At 37.8% G+C, this 20,140-nt stretch overlaps 1 protein-coding gene across 5 annotated transcripts in view; it reads right to left on the bottom strand.

Moving 5' to 3' along the window:
- PARD3B (par-3 family cell polarity regulator beta) overlaps nt 1-20,140 on the bottom strand; it is a 1,090,519-nt gene that overhangs the window by 184,159 nt on the left and 886,220 nt on the right. For all 5 annotated transcript variants that reach the window (XR_013402125.1, XM_015110772.3, XM_015110773.3 and 2 more), the window contains one exon: nt 984-1,286. Coding sequence is in view for 4 of the 5 variants with exons in the window: in XM_015110772.3 (XP_014966258.3) it covers nt 984-1,286 (303 nt within the window). In the remaining variant the exon portion in view is untranslated. The remainder of the gene's footprint in view (nt 1-983; nt 1,287-20,140) is intronic.

Below are 20,140 nucleotides of genomic sequence, written 5' to 3'. Positions count from 1 at the left end.
GTAAACATATGCAATATATCATGCTATCACACAAAGGCTGGTTACTAATAGGGACTGGGTGGTTGTCAGAACCCTAAGAAGTCTGGAAAACAAGTCTTTTCTTCATATAGAATGAGAGCTCTCTGTGCCTGCTACCCTTCTACCCCACCTCCTCCCTCGTCAAGCTAGTCAGATTAGTCCAAGATCAGTCAACTCATTCCTTGCATGTGTAATTCTAAGGGTCACCTAACAATGTATATTGACTAAAACTCTCTTACATCAATCTTTCAAGACATGAAACATTTTACTTTTGGCAGGAGGTGGGGTTGAAAACATCTTGTTCTCTACCTACTTCAATTGTACTGACAGATGGTCCTATTATCCCTCTCCTTAGCTGCTAAACCTAAAGATCCGTGGCCTTGTCACCTCTTATCTTTCTCTACTTCATCAAACTCCTATTGCCAAGATTATCTCTTTTTCTACCTCTGATCATCCATGAATATCTATACAGGGTCACCTTTCCCTTGAGTACAAAATCCCCATCTTACTTTTCAAAGGCCCCTGCTCCTCTGCAGCTATCTGTAATTCCCACTTCAATTACACCTACTTGGAAGCTATCATTTTCTCTTTTCTGACTCTCCACCTCCATGTGCCATGCCGTCTTCCTGGATAAATCTTTTACATTTGGTCTCTTAGGAGAAAGGACAATATTTGTTCAAAGTTTTCATCATGAGATGTCTGTCACAATATTCCTTCAAAAATGGCTCCCTGTTGCATCATGAACTCTGCTACTACTATTCATTCATGCCACCTTACAATTGGCTATGGTTTTATTTTTGATGGTGGATATCTTACAGGTTGGTCAAAGGATGGCACTTGTCTAGGGTACTGAGTCATTTCAGTTTTCATCGATTGAAGGAGATATTTTTTATCGGTTTCAGCAGTAGAGATGATTTGAAACATACTAAATTAAAGCTATATTTATCTATCACTAAGTTTATTACCTGTCAGCTGGAGCCAGTGGATGGTATGGCTTGTTGACCTTGGCATAGAGACCCTCTAAGTGGTCTCTTTCTGGAGACAGTGGACGGCCATCCCGAGGGTAACCAAATGGTCCAGCTCGAGGGGGAGATGGAGATCTAAAGACATTTGCTGATGTGCATGGTTCCCGAAAGTGGTTCACTCTGGCATAATTGGGGTCCATTTCATCATCATCCATGTCGTATACTGATCCAATTGCACCAGTAGCATAATCAAGAAGACCTCTTGCCTGCTTTTCCCTTAGCTCCTGATGTTTTGCTCCAATCCTGAAAAATACAGAACAGGTAGCAAAGATGTATGTGAGTTTCATATGATAATACAATGAAATACTCTCTTGAATTTATGTTAACTCTTCATCACTTAGCTGTCATTCTCCTGTTTACTCAAGATCACAGCATGCAGAAATGCCAACAGCATAAGAGGATTAATTTTATACATCTGATCTTTATTTGTTACAGGGTCTTTACTTTGATAGCAATGCTATGGGTACTTTGATATCTTGCCCACTGATGACTAGGCTGATAGTAGCTTCAAAGACTGATTTTCATTCACATTCCCTCCCCACAGAGAGCATGCGCTTGTGGGAAGAGTGCATCTGTGGTTCGATATTATAGAAGTCTTTCTTGGGACAGGGATGTATGTTAACAAACCCATCAAAATCCTGCAGTTTTTCTATGACTTCACTAATTTAGTGGCCTAGAGTTCCAGTGTATTCTTCTAAAGAAAATAACTTATGAAAATTGATTTAAATATGAAAAAGAAATACAGAGGCTTTCTGCTCACTAAAAGCAGTGGGATCAGGGATAATTTATAAGAGACTCTGAGTTTTTTGGTTATACAAATGGGGATTACTGTGTCTCATTATATAGGGGCTAGGGACAGAGTAAAATAGTGAAGAAATTAATAGGTTCCTGACAGAGATGAATTGGCACATATAAGTGAATTAAACACCATTACTGGCAGAACTCCACAGTGCTAAAGCCTTAAGTGATATTACAAAATGCTAGTGCTAATCAGTGCCACTGTGCAGTCTAGTGGGAATGGAAGCAAAAAAATAGGTGGATTCCAAATCCATCTGAATTTTGAGAATTTGACATTTAATCTGGAAAGTGTTAGATCAGCTCCCCTAAATTCTCAGTAATGTATTAAAATGGGAAGGTCACTATGGCCTCTTACTGGACAATGGTGATCTTGGTGGTGTGAGGAGGTCTTCAGCACTAATGAGAAAAGAGTGTAAACCTTGTCACTGGACAAACAAGGGGCACCGTGTACAAGAGAAGAGATAAGACAACGCTGGCTCAGGTGGCTAAAGAAAGTCAAGAAAAGACGGGACAAACTTAATGTCCTGGGCCTAGAGAATATAAGAGGGCTGTGGGCTAGAAGTGAATGATCTCTATATGACTGGAGACATACAGAAGGCCTGGATGAGTTAAAAAGCAACAACTGAAACCCATCAGTATCTTCCCCCATTGAAACAAAAACAGTTGTTTTGCACATGGAAGCTAGCTTTATTTTGCAAAACATCAAACCCTTTGTAAAAATCTTCAGAAGCCAGGATTTTCTGAGGTATTTTTCTCTTTTGGCCAAACAGCATTTTCGTTTTTTATTTTTTTGAGTAAGGAGGAGAAAAGAAATTGGGCAATTTCAATTGGGAAGCAAAACGCAAAAAACAAAACAAAAAAGAATAAGGCATGAGACCAAAACCAAAACCAAAACAAAACCCCAGCACCTCTCCTCAAGTTACAACGGATGAAAATAAATGCCAGGATATATTATTGCATATCTCTTTTGATTAGGCCAAACCTGTGCCCTACACATAAGTAATTAGAAGAATTTATATTTTTGCATACGGCAACTTGAATTTCCAAGGGATTCTGAATTAAGATGAAAGGAAGATTACACAGTAGGCTACCCGTTAAGGGGCCTTGCCTATTCCCTTTCAATGCATGTTAGTCCTAGATTCATGGATGTTTGTTTTGAGTAATTTTTGATAAAGAAGACAACCTGCTCCATTCTGCAACAAAACAATCTTTCCAGAGACAGTGCAGACTTGATTATCAGAGAATGCTTGCTGCACCCTGATGATAGGGATGGATTTCCATTGCAAATAGAGCAAAGGACATCAATACAGTTAGTGGGTAAGATTCTGTGTGGTTGCTGTCCCTTATAAGTGAGATGCCTTCAAGAGAAATCATTCAGCAGAAAGATGAATATCTCAAGGCTGTCTCATGGGGCTACACTTGTGTGCATTAATGGAAGAAGAAAATACTAAGCTTCATTTTTAAAAATCACAGAAATAGAACACTGGTATCTGTGTTCCTCATTTCATCACTTCTCTTTCTTAGAGGTTTTCTCATTAATTAAACTTGCTGAGTATGTGGAGAATCTCAGACGAAAAGTACTATGTGTATGCCAAGCAATATTTTATCTTGTATTCCTTTCCAAAACAAAACCATTTCTCTTTGATACTCTGCACCAGTGAGTGTTTCAGAAACTGATTTCATATTAACCATTCAGTAGGTAAAATAGTAATTTCTTTGAACAATCATTATTATGTCATATATCAGGGTCCCTGCACGTTGAGGAGGACAAGGCAATCTCTGAAAAGGAGTGTATGGTGGCAGAAGAGACCAAGACAAAAGTGTCAAGGAAAAAAATTTTTTTTGGTAGCTCTGACCCTCACCCCCACCCCCAATTCATGTGAGAATTTTACTTGTTTACAGTCATTTCCACTTAGAGGTTACCACTGGGAACTCAACCTGTTAAATTACTGATTTTTCAAAAGATACCCTTTTTTATTTGACAGTACTACCAGTTTCCCCATTCTTCTGAGCAAACTGCCTTTGAATTGTTTAAATCTCCTCTTTCACTTTTCCTCTATGGGAACATTGCTGCTTCTTTTCTCCTTAACACCTCTTGGGTATCCTTTTTTATTTCCATTTCTTTCATCACAGTCGAATATTCAGGCTTTTATATTGCCCAGATCTGCACTGTCCAATATAATGGCCATTAGCTGAGTGTGGCCCTATAAAATTAAATTTGAAATAATTCATATCAAATCAATTTCTCAGTTTCACAAACCACATTTCAAGTGCGCAGTAACTACATGTGGCTAGTAACTACTATATTGGACAACACAAATAGAGACTAATTCCATCATTGCAGAGCGTTCTGTTGGACTGTTCTGGCCTAGATTATTCTGAGAGTTTTTGGTATGTCACCTCATCCCACTTTAATATATATCTTAAAAGACTCTGGCATAATCTTCCTTAAAGAGTATTTCTGTCATATCTGTCAGATTGAGAATCTCTAATAAGAGATGATAATAAATGATGAAGTCAAGTAAGTGACTCTAGTTCCCTCCCTGAAACTCTATAGGAACAAACACTTGAGAAATTGGGAAGAAAATTCTATCTACAGTGGAATTAGAAAACGACCATAATCTCATGCCTTGCTATGAAATTTGGACACAGTCCCAGAGGTGGAGTGCACCACCAGTTGATATATGGCTGCATCTCCAGTCAGGTATACATTTCACTGAAAATAAGGAGGGAGTCTAGAGGGGTACAGTCAATAAACTTTAATATAGTCTAAGGATAGGAATAGGACCCTGGAATTGTAAGGTAATTCTTTGTGGGGGTCCAGCTTCAGAATGGAGGAGAGGCAGAGATAGAAGAGAGATATTTCCCCTGAACAGGTCTCCTACCTTAAAAAAAAAACTTCATGGAGGTGAAGTAGTGAGAAGAGAGAAGTATGAACCTGCTTTGTATCTGATAGGCAGAATTAGCAGAGATATATAAACCCAGACTCATCAAAATAGCACCAATAATCTAGGTGACTTCACTAAGAAGTAGGCCGATCTCAGACTAGCTCTCCCAAAACAGAAAACCATAGAAAACAAGACCCCAGGGCAGAGTACCCAACAAATCTGTCAAAAGGGTATTTTGAGAGATCATGTGGAATTGAAGCTGCTGGTAACCTTAGATCACTATGCCCATGTTATTTAATACTATATTTTAGCACAGATTTAAAAAAAAAATTTTAAAAACTTCCATATAATATAAATTTAATGGATATACTTAAATACAGTAAAAGAAAATGTTAGAGCTTATTGCATATAGTAAGCATCAGTGCTGTCTCAAGGAGGAGGAAAATCAAGTAATCGACAAATGCAGGCAAACTCATGCTGACCTCTAACATAAAGATAAAATAAAAACACTCTCAAACATTTGAAAACACAGAGGGAATATGGTACTTATTGACCCATCTTGAAAAACTTATTAATAATGGAAAACAGCAAACTAAGAACTGTATCAAAATGAAGAATTCAACATGGTTGCTACGGCCATAATGTCTCCCAAAATTCATGTGTTGAAATACAGTCTCCATTGTGGCAGTATTAAGAGGTGGAGCCTTTCGGGAAGTGACTAAGCCATCATGAAAAGATTAATATCTTATAAACGGGCTACAGAGCACTAGATAAGGTCCCTCTTTGCCTTCCATTGTTCTGTTCTTCTGCCAAATGAGGAAACCTAGGCAGCACCATCTACGGGCAACAGGGCCTCGCCAGACACTGAACCTGCTGGCACCTTGATCTTAGACTTCTTGGTCTCTTGAACTATGAGAAAATAAATTTCTGTTCTTTATAAATTACCCTGTCTCAGGATTTTGTTATAGCAGCAAAAATGGACTAAGATAATGGTGAAGCTGTGGAATAGCAGGTCTGGAGGTAAGCAATACATTCATTTAAATACAAAACTAAGACTAAATATCTGTGGGAACAATAATTATAGAAAAAATGTAAATATTATAAACTCTGACAATATAAAATATAAAAAAAAAACACAATGAAAATCACAAGTTAATAAGGAAGTAATTTAGGAGAGAGTACCCTATCTTTATTTTCACCCTTCTTCATTTTCTCATTTTATAAAGCAGGCATCAGTAGTTACTGTCTAAAATTGATACATTTAGAAACAGAGGTTTGAATATATTAAATATAATTACAAAGAAACCACTAAAAACCAAATTTTCAGCTGGTGAGAAATACACAAAATAAACGCTTAACCACAAAGCAGAAGTTGACCAAATGTATGTTATGAAAATAAATGTAAATGGAATAAATTTCTTTATTATCATTAAAGGATCCCAGGTATCAAAAAGAAAAATAGGCAAAGTGCTATTATAATAGTAAAAGGTGGGAAACAGTCTAAATATGCATTAACAGGGGACTACAGAAAAGTATCATGCAGCTGTAAAACATAGTGTCATACTATTCCTATACTAAAAAGAAGATGATGTATGTAAGGGTGAGGGTACTATACATATAAATATTTATATGATATATATCCCTGCATATACATAGAAAACATCTGGAAGAATACACAAAAAATTCCTAAGTGGTTGCATCTAGAGAGTGGAATTAGAGACACAGCCTTTATACCTTACATGCTATGTGCATTTTCTATATTTTTAAGATAATTTAAAAAATAAATTTAACTGAATTTTCGATTCATGGGGTACATGTGCAGGTTTGTTACATGGGTATACTGCAGAATGCTAAAGTTTCAGCTTTTAGTGAACCCATCCTGCAAATAGTGAACATAATGCTCGATAGGTAGTTTTTCAACTCTTACCCCCATCCCACCCTCCCTAAGAAAATTTTAAAAACTTTAAAAATATAAAAAATTTCCTAACAACTACAAGTTGTAGTGAATAAAAATGTTTTTGAAAACATTAAATACCCTGTACCAACAGGCATCTTTTTTTCTTGTAAACCTGATTTCTCATGACTCCTTTGTCAACTCAGTTATGACAGTTTTCTTCAAATTATTGTTCACTGTACTTTTATTTGGTCTCTTTAAATCAACTGCTTTTCCTAATATTACTCATGTCCCATTAATCAAATATTTAACTCTAGTTTTCTCTGGCATAAGGACTTAATTTATTCATAAACAGCTCCACAATGATCTTAATAACTCTTCATCTCCTCTTCAACTCATACATCCAGTACATTCTATTAATATGAAACTGCTATATGTCACTTTGTAGAAAACAAAACCAAGTAAAAACTTTGATGATTTATTCTAGACCTTCTGCTTCCATAACTAGACTACGAGCTCCTTGAGTGCACTGTGAGTGTTCTTCCTGCTAATATTTGGTTGACAGATTAATTTATTCAGTATTTTACTGACATTATACTACCTACTAGAAATAAAAAATATACTCAGTCTCTGACTTACTATCAAGGGAGACATAAACAAGTAATTATAATTCAATGAAAAAATAAATAAGAACTAGAAATGCCCAATAGGCAAATGAAAAATGTATCATACATCATCAGGGAAATGCAGATTAAAACTACAATGAGATGTCCTTACTAAAGTGTAAAAGAATGACAAAAACAAATGTTGGAAAGCATATGGAGCATCCAGAACTTTCATACACTGCTGGTGGAAGTACAAAATGGCATAATCCCTTTGGAGAAGATCTAGGAGTTCTTTCAAAACTGGACTTTCACTGATGTTATGACTCAGTGATTTACCTCAGGTGAATTGAGAAGAGAAACGACAACATATGTTTACCAAAAATCCATGGAGAATGTTCGGTAGCAGCTTTATTCATCATAGCAAAAAGTAGACATAATTGAGCTGTTTATCACCAGGAGAATGGATAATCAAACTATGGTTTATGCACACAACAGAAGATAAATCAGCAATAACAAGAAATAAACTACAAAAATAGCCAACAGCAGGGATGAATCTTAATAAAATTATCATCCTTAGTGAAAGAAGTTGGACAGAAAAAAGGATTTACTATATAATTCCATTTGTAAGCAATTCTAGATCAGGCTTTTACCTATGAATGGGAAAAAGTATGAGGGAACATCCTTGGGTGCTAGAAATGTTCTGTAACTTGACATACATTCATTAAAAGAGAATAGAGAATATTCTTCTGTTTACTAAGATCCGAACATTTCACTTTATGCAAATTATACCTTAATTTCCTTTTTTTTTTTTTGAGATGGAGTCTCACTCTTGTCGCCCAGCCTGGAGTGCAGTGGCGTGATCTTGGCTCACTGCAACCTCCACTGCCGGGGTTCAGGTGATTCTCCTGTCTCAGCCTCCTGTGCAGCTGGGATTACAGGTGCCTGTCACCACGCCCAGCTAATTTTTGTACTTTTAGTAGAGACAGGGTTTCGCCATATTGGCCAGGCTGGTCTCGAACTCCTGACTTCAGGTGATCCACCTGCCTCGGCCTCCCACAGTGCTGGGATTACAGGCATGAACCACCACACCCCACCTATATCTCAATTTAAAAAGAAAACAGAAAAAGAAAAGGCAAAAATGCTGATTATACTATTTATACCTTTTATAAACTAACAAATCTAGATTCACTATTTATAAATTTATATATAATTCTCTTTTAAATGCATTATCTAAAAGTAGTTATTATAACTACTTTTATATATAATTACATATATATATATAAAATTGCTGGGAAAATATTTAAATTACTTAAGCAAACACACCCCTTCTCAAGCAACCTAAACACTTCCAATATTTTTTGAATGCTGAATGCAGAAACTTGTAATAGAGGTAAAACAAGCTGTCTAGTCTTTGGAGGATGTATTTATGGATCAATAAGGATGATTTGTATTATCAACATCAAAGGCTGCCCTACAGATTCATACTTTATGAAAAAATATGTTTTAGGTAAGGGGAAAGTGAAACAGGAAGAGGTAGTAGGAGTTTTTAAGGGGAGTTTACATTATTAAATGTGTATTATTAAATACAGCAGCTACTAGCTACACATGGATACTGAACTCTTGAAGTGTGACGAGTATGACTAAGGTACAAAATTTTAATTAATTAAAATTTAAATAAATTACCTTTATTTAAAGGCACTAAATTTATTTAAAGGAAAGGCACTACTGAAAATATAAAATAAAAGGCTTGAAGAGGAAAAGAGTTAAACTATATAGATAACTGGAGAAGAGTGTTCCAGGTAGAGAGACAGCAGATATAAAGCCCCTGAGGCAGGCATGTGCTAAAAACAGCAAGGAGGCCAGTGTGAGGGAGTGAGAAGTTGGAGGAGGCCAGAGAGGAAGCAGGGACTTAGGGCAAGCAGGGCCTTGAGGTCCATGGTAGAGTTCGGTTTTTACTCTCAGTGAGGTGGGAAGCAAACTAGAGGTTCCGAGTAGTGAAGTGATAGGCTCTGACCTACATGGTGAAGGGCTCTCCGACTGCTTTCTTGAGAACAGAGTGAAGGTGGGCATTTCTTGGTGAGAGGAGAACTGTAGAGAGCAGTTAGGGGGTTATTATAATAAGCCAGGTGAGGGAAGGTGGTGGCTGTCCATACAGGTGTATCATTGGAGATGGTAAGAAGCAACTGGATCCGTGAGCTAAAAATAAAACTGGTTTAAAAACAAAATTCTGTAATTAAGACTGCCCTTCAAATGCCTCAAAATAGAAAAGTTTTGCTACACGCAAGAGCCCATCCTGTCCAGTATCTCAGCTATCTAAAAAGATGAACTGACACCAACAATAATATTAGTGATATATTTTCTCATGATTATATAACAGTTTTCACGACGTACACAAGTCTCACCTTTAGAGAAGAGGAAGCTGAGATTACAGAGGCTACACACTTTGCCTGACAGCTAACATTTACTAAATGGTAGGAATTGAATTCTTGAATTCTGTTGAAGTGTTTGTCTTCAACATTAATGTTTCTTTCATTTATGTTAGATTACAAATAATCTAAACATGATCATATTTTAAAAATTGATGTGGCCAGGCGCGGTGGCTCACGCCTGTAATCCCAGGACTTTGGGAGGCCGAGGTGGGCAGATCATGAGGTCAGGAGATCAAGACCATCCTGCCTAACATGGTGAAACCCCATCTCTACTAAAAATACAAAAAATTAGCTGAGTGTGGTGGCGGATGCCTGTAGTTCCAGCTACTCGGGAGGCTGAGGCAGGAGAATGGCAAGAACCTGGGAGGTGGAGCTTGCAGTGAGCAGAGATAGTGCCACTGCACTCAAGCCTGGGCAACAGTGCGAGACTCTGTCTCAAAAAAAAAAAATTGATATAATGAAAACTTTCAGATATCCAAAAGTAGGATAATAGCACAATGAGCTCCCACATACCTTTCAGTTCTGTATTCAATAATTATCAAGATTCAGGCCGGGCATGGTGTCTCATGCCTGTAATCCCAGCACTTTGGGAGGCGAAGATGGGCAGATCACTTGAGGTCAGGAGTTCGAGATCAGTCTGGCCAACATGGTGAAACCCCATCTCTACCAAAAATACAAAAATTAGCAGGGTGTGGTGGCACACGCCTATAATCCCAGCTACTTGGGAGGCTGAGACACGAGAATGAACCTGGAAAGTGGAGGTTGCAGTGAGCCAAGATCGTGCCATTGCACTCCAGCCTGGGCAACAGAGCAAGACTCTGTCTCAAAATAAATAAATAAACAAATATTATCAAGATTCTGTCATATTTTAAATATATTTTTCTATTACTTTTTTACCAAGCATTTTGAAAGTAAATCCCTCTACATACTTCCAAAGGCATATCAAAATATCACGAATGTTTTATTATGCCATTATTTCACCTAAAAATTAACAATTATTCCTTGGTGTCATCTAATACTTACTCCATAAACAAATTTTCCTGAATGCCTTAAAAATGTCTGTCTTTCCCAGATGATTTATTTGAATCAGGTTGTAAAAATGCCTGTACATTAAAGTTGGTGTTCTCTTAAGTCTCGTTAAATGTACTGAACTGTACTCTTTTCCCTTTTTGCTTTTTATTTTTTCCATGCCATTGGGTTATTGCAGAAACCAAGTTGATCTTCCTGTAGTTGGTCCCATGTGCTGGATTTCTCTGTTTCCTTTCCTGTGAAATCATTTAACTTATTCCTCCATCCCCCAAATATCTTGTTTATGGAGAGTAACTTCTAGATCTGTGCTTTCCAACAGGATTTTCTGTGATGATGGAAATGGAAATCTTCCATATCCAAGCTATCTAATACAGCAGTTGCTAGCTACACAAGGATACTGAACTCTTGAAATGTGGCCACTATGACTAAGGTACAAAATTTTAATTAAAATTTAAACGAATTAAATTTCAATGTGACTAATATTTATCATATTGAACAGTGCAGCTGGAGGCTTAGTTAGATTCAGGTTTAACATTTTTGGGGAGGAGTACTGTGGTAGGTTGAATGGTGACTCCCTAAAACAGACAGTTGATCCTTGAACAACAGGGTTTGAACTGCATGGGTTCACTTATACACAGCTTTCTTTCAACTAAACCCAGATAAATACAGTATTTGTGGGATATGGAACTTGCATATATGGAAGGCAGACCTTTCATATAAGTGAGTTCTGCAGGGCCCTCACTTATATATCAAGGGAAATTGTATGTCCATCTGGAACCTGTTGATGCAATCCTATTTGGATACAGGGTCTTTGTACATGTAATTAAGTTTAAGATGTTGTTGTGAGATTGTCTTGGATTATGTATATAGGCTCTACATCTGATGACAAATGTTCTTTTAAAGGAGAAGACATAAACAGAAGAGAAGAGCCAGAGAAAGCAATGGGAAGGCAGAGGCAGAAATTGGAGCCATGTGTCTATAAGCTAAGAAACACCCAGGATTGCTGGCAGCCAAGGGAAGCTAGGACAGAGGAAGATGGAACAGATTCTCTCTCATAGTCTCTGGAAATAAACAACTCTGCTGACACCTTGATTTCAGACTTCTGGTCTCCAGAACAGTAAGAGAACAAATTTGTTGTAAAGCCACCAAGTTTATGGTAATCTGTTAAACAGCGGCCCTATGAAACTAATATAAAAACCTTAAAGGAAGCATATGTGCTTCAAATTGTGTCATACACAAAAATTTGGAAAACTGTGTATTTTTCTAAATTTAATGTAACAAACTATAGTTATATAGCTTTCATCTCTGTCTTAGCCATCCTAAATATCTGATTGTCTTTAGTAATGCTAAGGAGACAAACTGATGTCTCCACTGTAAAGTTCCCCTATCAATCTTTCATTTAATCATTTCTTTCACTGATGATTTTTGACTGAATTAATTATTTCATTAGGGGTTGCACAATGGTCATTTTTGAAAGCCATTTAAAAATTTTATTAGCTGGGATTCTTCTGCAAAGAAAATCTTTCAACAATTTTGGCATTTTGATTATGGTGAGATGTACTTAGTATAGGGAAATCTGAATAAATGCTTAAATATTTCTTTTTCGTTGCTAATTTTCAGAGTCAGGAGTTAGAGTCCTAGATATTTCCAATGGTGGCAAATGAGTAGTTAGGAACATTTCTGGGGGAATAAAGGATGGTGAACATAATTATAAACTTATGGTTATGTAAGTCCATAATATATAATACACATTTGTAATAACATATTTAGGATTTTTATTCAATTGAATTCCTCATACTTTTTCTTGCACATGTTGTCCATATTTAGTCAAGAGACTGCATTGTATGAGCTCTTTCATCCTTCTGGCTTAACCCTTTAGCCTTTGATAGCTTCCTTGCTTTATGACAAACAAGTAGTTCCATGTTTATGTTGAGTATCTTGTGTTTCTAACTTGGAAGCAGTCCTTCCTCTAAGGACCCCTTTGTTTTCAGTGGGGAATGATATCTAGAGACTACAAGCTGGGCCCTAGGAGTGCTCACTGACACTGGGTTACTATTATTTCTCAGCCTTTTCTCTGAATAGAGTTAGGAAATACATATTTTTGGGGGAAAAAAACCCCATATGTTTATACTAATATTTCTGATTCAAATTTAACATTACAGAATTTTTACTTTTAAATTTTTAATATCATGTATTTATTCCTCCCTCCTTTAAATGAAAAATCTTGATTCTTAACACTCATATAATTATTTTTATTATCATATATAGTTTTAAGATTATAATATCAATATTATTGTCTTAGTCCCATCAAGCTGCTATAACAAAATAGACTGGAAGGTTTATAAATAAATAATAGAAATGAATTTCTCACAGTTCTGGAGGCTGGGAAGTCTGAGAACAGGATGCCAACATGGTTGGGTTCTGGCGAGGGCCTTCTTCGAGGATGGATTGCTGACTTCTTGCTGGGTCTCTCAAGTGGCAGAAGAGGCAAGGCAGCTCTCTGGGGCCTCTTTTTATTTTATTTTATTTTTTGTGACAGAGTCTGGCTCTGTCGCCCAGGCAGGAGTGCCACTACATAATCTCTGCTCACTGCAACTTCTGCCTCCTGGGCTCAAGTGATCCTCCCATCTCAGCCCCACGAGTAGCTGGGACTACAGGTGCACATCATCTGGCTAATTTTCGTAATTATTTGTAGAAATGGGGTTTTGCCATGTTGCTCAGGATGGTCTCAAACTCCTGAGGTCAAGCGATCAACCTGCCTTGGTCTCCCAAAGTGCTAGGATTACAGGTGTGAGCCACATGCCCAGCCTCTGGGGCCACTTTTATATGAACACTAATTCCATTCATGAGCACTTCACCTCCCAAAGGCCCCACCTCCTAATACTATCACACTGATGATTAGGTTTCAACATATGAATTTGCTGTGGGGAACAGAGTTGGGGGGATGGGAACAAAAGCATTCAGATCACGGCAATGACTAACAGTTTGACTATTAAAGTTTAAGATGTCTGCATTGCTCTATTGTTTTGCTAGAATACACTGCACTCAATATGTATAATCAAAATGTGTATTCCAATGTCACTTGAAGTAATTCTTTTTCCTGAATAACTATGCAACCAATTTGTTTCATAGTTAGGTTATTCATTTTGGTTTGTTTTCAGTTTTTAGGATTGTTTTTCCTTTTTGTTTAATTTGCTATATGTAAGGCATATTTTTCCAAATTTAAATATAGTAAAGTATACTTATAATATATAGCTTTCATTTCTGTCTTCTCCATCCCATGCAATATAACTGTATTTGTTTTTTTAAAAAAGCAAGCATGTTTATATATTTAGATCCCTTCTTTCTTACACAAAAGGTAACATACTGTCCATATTTTTCTATACTTTGCTTTTTCACATAGTAATAGAAGAACATTCCATATTAGCAAAGAAATTATAGACACTACAATTTCTTTAGATATGTTTCTCATTTTTTAAATGCTTCATAGTATTCTACTGTGTGGACACGCTTTTGCTTATTTAATGAGTCATGCATTTGCAAACATTTGGGTATTTCTGATTTTTTGCTATTGCAAATAATGTCATAATGGAAAATCTTGTGCAAACGTCAGTCCATATTGTTACCACTGCGGCTTTGGGATGAATTCATAGAAGCAGGATTGCTGGGTCAAAGAGAAACACACATATACTTTTTCTAGATTATGACAAATTTCCTTCCACATTCCTTTTATTTTGCATTGCCACCTACACTGTAAGAGGATGCCTGTTCCTCTACAGTCTCATCAACAGAGCGCATTGTCGAACTTTGGGAAATTTGATAAACATAGGTGAGAAGTCATATTTCAGTGAAGTTTTAATTAGCCTATCTCTTATTATATGATGCTGAGTATCTTTTCATATGCTTAAGGGCCATTTTCATTTCCTCTTCTGTGAGCTGTCCGTATCTTTTGCTGATTTTACTATCAGATTGCGGGCCATTTTCCCCCTCGATTTTTCAAAGACCTTTGAATAGAAGCAATATTAGCACTCTGTCTGTGGTATAAGTTGCATCTATATTTTCTGATTTTCTCATTTGCCTTTTATGATTCATTAAACAATTATTGATTAGTGTTTCATATTTTCTACTCCTCAAAAGCCTTAGAACATTTTGTTACTTTTCCATACTGTTTCTTGATTTATTTTGTCTCATGCAGAATGTGTCCACAGTAGTATAGTTCTAACTGATTTGGCCAGCTAGGAAGTTGTAGGCAGTGAAATTCTCTTTGTTGCTACGGTATGAACCCAAACAACAGAGTCAGAGATGAATAGAGAGTAAAGAGGAGGTTTGCTCCCTATAGCGGTAATGGTATTGAGGTCAGAAAAGGTTTTTCATGGAGAGCTCTGGGGTAAAAGAAGTAGTGTCATTAAAAGAGATTATAAACTACCTGCTGTACAGCTTTCTTTATTGACAGCAGAGATAATTTGTCTGGCTATCATTTCTGCTTTTGTAATAGAAGCTACAATTAGGTCACTACAATTATCCTTTGTTCCAGAGAACAGGCTCAGTTTCTTCAGCTTTTCCCTATCAATGCAGTTTTAAAGCTGCAAGCTATACCTGGTCAGGAACAATATGAGTTTTTTTAGTACTAGTAGTAGTAGTAGTAGTAGTATTAAAATTATTATACTGACCAGCCAATACAACGTTATATGCAATCTTTGTGATCAATGTTTCACTTTTTCAACAAAACTATTTTAACTGCATTAATATTTTTCACCATTGCCTCATTCCTGTCTGGGTGTCTATAATATTTTCTAAATGATCTCCTTCAGTACCGCCCATTTTTCTTGTCAGCCTAAACCAGATCTGACATTGTGAGGGAACTAGATTGATGGTATAATTTATCACTTTTCTTGATATAAATAAATAAATAATACATTTATTTCTGTACAGTAAATTTGATATTCTACAATACTGACATGCAAATTTTTAAAATGTCATTAATTGACTCTTTATGTTTTCCTCTCTGCATACACAAACAACACGGTGAATTCTTCATGGTTTGCAGAATCCAATATGTGAATATTGTGCTTACATAGTCCATGGTTTGCCAAAGATCATGGAGCAAAGGGCATGTTGATGTTCCTTTTCTCTAAATCCTAAATGCTCATTAAATTAGGTCAAGGCAATAGAGTTTGGAAGCCTTCTGAGAGGTGTGGGCTCAGAGCATTCTAATTCTAGAGAATACTGAAAAGTTACTTGGTTCTTTGCCTAGGTGGGATGACAACAGAAAAGACCTCCATATCCTACATGGCCTGGAACCAAGCCCATTCCCCGTATCAAATGTGTGTGTGTGTGTGTGTGTGTGTGTGTGTGTTTTGTTTTGTATTTTTACACCGAGTCTATTTCATATTCTAAACTAATGGGATTTGCAGTTCCTACCTATGAGTTGCATTTTTTACAATGCCAAATGGCAAGGTCCTTTAGTATCTTTCCATTGCTACTAAACACTGCCATTTCAAGAAAACTGTCCTTGCAGGCTCTCCAACTATTACAATGTACATTTTCCCTAAATTTATACCTTTCCCAGACCCATTAAGCCTTTCCCATTGCTAATGCACTGAGTTCCTGTAATTTGTATTCTCATAATGTGGACAAGTTTCTCAGAAATGCTTAGTAAACATTTTTAGCTTTCCTTGAAAATTAGCCCCAAAGAGAGGTGGGGATGTGATGGGGAACAACCGACAGAGTGCTTGTGATATTCTCTGATAACAACTAATTCCTTTATAACAATCCTAGACAGTCCCCCTACAAAAGGTGTCATTAGCTTTGAAGACATTAAATGATGTTCCCTAGGCTGCTGGCCAAACTAACAATGAAGAAAGAGCTCTAAGAATCTGCCCTTGGGAGAGCCCTGTTGGTTGGATAAAATTTGTAACTTGTTTTTGTGCTTTATTCTTATTGTTAATGACATTTGTAAGTGGCAAGAAATAGCCTTTATTTTACTTATATTCTCCCAGTTTATTTGTGCCCACTTTTTGTAGCACAGACCAAAGCAGAAAGTAAAGTAAGTTTTATGTATTAAAATTTTCTGGAACACAGCATAGTTTAATCCTAGGGACTGCCAAGGGTTATATCTGAAAAATAAATGAACAGGCCCTCGGTGCTTATCATTATCTGGAAAAGAATGAGGATCAACCCCTTCTGTTGAATGTTTGGGGTATTGTAAGCTACATAAACTTTCTGAAGAGGAAACAGGAAAAACAAAGAGAATAAAAGGAAACCAGCTACATTTCCTTTCCTTTCTCTTCAAACCTTTCTTTTCTTTCCATTCTGTCACCCGGAATTTCACACCTGGCCGGTGCTCTCCTGGACATGTCTTTGCTCTTTGTCTCTCAAAGCTGACTCATATAAAAATGTGCTGAAGCATGGGAATCATGGCTGTCCCCACAGCATGTGCTGTTCTGTTTCCTTTGTTTTCTTGGCCCTAAATGCCACACTTCCCAAGATCCTGGACACTCATCCCCAGGTTACACAGAATCTTCATTAAAAGAACTCTGGGATCATGAAGAGCTCTAGAAGTACCACCAACTTCCACAGAACCTGGAAAAACCACCTTAAGCATAGAACCATGACTATACCTAGGACAGGGATAAACACAGACCCTTCGATACCTGAGGTTTCCATCTAGTCCAAAGGTATAGGGCACTCATATTCTGAAAAGTCACGTTCTCTGCATCACAGAGAGTTTAAAAAGACACAGAGGGTATAGTCATTTCCCTCCTATCCAACTCATGCAGAAGGCTTTAAACAGGTCAGCAAAAATATTGTATTCAACTACAGTATTTTCTTTCTTTCTTTTTCTTTTTTTTTTTTTTGAGATGGAGTCTTGCTCTGTTGCCCAGGCCGGAGTGCAGTGGCGTGATCTCAGCTCACTGCAAGCTCCTCCTCCTGGGTTCACGCCATTCTCCTGCCTCAGCCTCCCAAGTATCTGGAACTACAGGTGCCCGCCACCACACCCAGCTAATTTTTTGTATTTTCAGTAGTGACAGGGTTTCACTGTGTTAGCCAGGATGGTCTCGATCTCCTGATCTCGTGATCCACCTGCCTTGGCTTCCCAAAGTGCTGGGATTATAGACCATAAGTTCAGGGGTACAAGTATAGGTTTGTTACATAGGTAAATCTGTGTTATGGGCCTTTATTGTACAGATTATTCCATCACCCAGGTATGAAGCCTAGTACCCATTAACTATTTTTCCTGATCCTCTCCCTCCTCCTACCCTCCATCTTCCAAAAGGCCCCAGTGTGTGTTGTTCCCTTCTATGTGTTCTCATCATTTAGTTCCCACTTATAAGTGAGAATATGTGGTATTTGGTTTTCTGTTCTTGTGTTAGTTTGCTAAGGATAATGGCCTTCACCTCCAACCACGTCCTTGCAAAGAACTCGATCCTGTTCTTTTATATGGCTGCAGAGTGTTCCATGGTGTATATGTACCACCTTTTCTTTATCTAGTCTACCACTGATGGGCATTTATGTTGATTCCATGTTGTGAATATTATTCCATGTTGTGAACCCTACTGTGAATAGGGTTGCAATGAACATATGTAAACCACAGTATTTTCTATGGTGCTTATTAGGCTTGCCATTTCTGGCTTCTTAAGATGGGACTTTTTTTTCTGGAGCAACTATATAGAATATTCTCACGTGTCCAGATATATGCCAAGAAATGGGGCATGTCAGCCAATCTGGTTTGATTCCAACATTTATTGAGTGTTTACTACATACTTAAAACTGCACTAGGCTAGATGAAAAGGACCAGGGAAACACGAGTTATCAGGTGGAAGAACCACAGGCTTGACCATCAGGTCTGCAAGCTAAGGTCCCCTCCTACCTCCAAAAGGATAGTGACCGGGTCTTCCTTAACAGGGGTCCAAGCCTGAGGTGAGCATCCTTATCATCTGGCCTGCCTCCCTCTACCGCATGCACACTGAGGACATGCATGGGCCAGGCCAAGATCTGCCTTAGGCAATCGCCATAAGCAGCCATCAGAGAAGGTCCGACAAGCTGATCCAGATGATGTCTGCCGTGTCTATGGTGATTCTGTCAAAGACTGTTGTGCAGTCAGGGGACAAGATAACTACCAGGAATGACCTCATTCCTACTCCACTGGATGTCAAGGAGAAAGCTTCTACCATGGATATCGGTTCAAACCTGGGTGTTGAGGAGTATGAAGGAGGCTTTTATAGATGGTCATATGCTACATGCACATGTTTTTGAGAACTACAGTGAGGATGTTTCATTTGTTAGGATAGGCAATGACTATTTGTCCATGGGAGCCTACTGTCTGATCCACCCTCATTTGTCCCTTTGCCAAGACCAACAGACATAAGCTAAGCCTATTCTTTTCAGGGCCTATTCTCAGCCCTGACCATGGCATTCCATCACTCAGCTGGCCCCTATTCCTTCGCCCACCTAGTGGCCCTTTGCTCCAGGTTTTGTTTGTAATTACTATAGGAAATCTCTTCACATTTGAAAAGAGACTTGTTTTATTTCCTATTGGAACTGCAAATTGCTAACGGATCCATAAAGTGTTGGAAAGAAGGGAAGCCTTGGCATTTTAAAATTGTGGTTAGCAGGGTACTGCAGAGATCTAAGTTTTTAGATGTGGGGAAACCTCCTTCAATTACTGGCATTACTACCCAAGATTTAGATTTTATTCAGGCTCTATGTAACCACAGTAAGGAAAACATACTTTTTAAAAGGGAGGAAGGGTGTGGCCAGTTATCTCCCTTCATGGAGAATCTAGTCCTTAAACAGCAGCTCGGACAATCTCTTAAACAGTAAACTTTTAACTGCTTCTCTGCTTATAACACTTCCATGTCTTCCTTAACACGTAGACAAAATCTAAGCTCCCTGTGATGATCTGTGAGGCTATCCACTCGGTCACTGCCTCCTCTGTGACTCTGGCTTAAGCCATGCTCTCCCTTAGTTATTCAACTCCAATTACAAAGCTTCATTTGCCTCAGGCCTGATTAGCTCCTGCAGGTCTTTCTGCCTGAAATCCCCTTCTTGCGACTGGCTCATCACTGAGATTGAATCTTGGCATCTTAGGCATTCTTCCTGGCCCCATCTTGCTATCACATTGCTCTAGTTTATTTTCTTCATACTCCTATCATTACTTGATTTTATCTTTTTTATTTACCTGTTTACAAGAATGGAAGCTTCATGGAAGCAGGGACCTTATTTGCCTTGTCTATTGATAGAACTCCAATATCTAGCAGTGTCTGGCAGACAATAGGCACTCAATAATGTGATGATGGAAACAGACAAAGCAAGGTCTGAGAGAGAAGGCCAAGTGACAATGGAAGCAGAGATTGGAGAGATGCACTTTAAAAATGGCGGAAGGAGCCACGAGCCAGGAATATAGGCAGCCAAGTAAAAGCCAATGACAATGAGTCTGCAAAAGGAATCAGCC

The sequence above is a fragment of the Macaca mulatta genome, chromosome 12, assembly GCF_049350105.2.
Source record: "Macaca mulatta isolate MMU2019108-1 chromosome 12, T2T-MMU8v2.0, whole genome shotgun sequence".
Lineage (NCBI taxonomy): Eukaryota > Metazoa > Chordata > Mammalia > Primates > Cercopithecidae > Macaca > Macaca mulatta.
The sequence above is the reverse complement of the archived record's forward strand: the minus strand, read 5'-3'. Positions and strand labels throughout refer to the sequence as shown.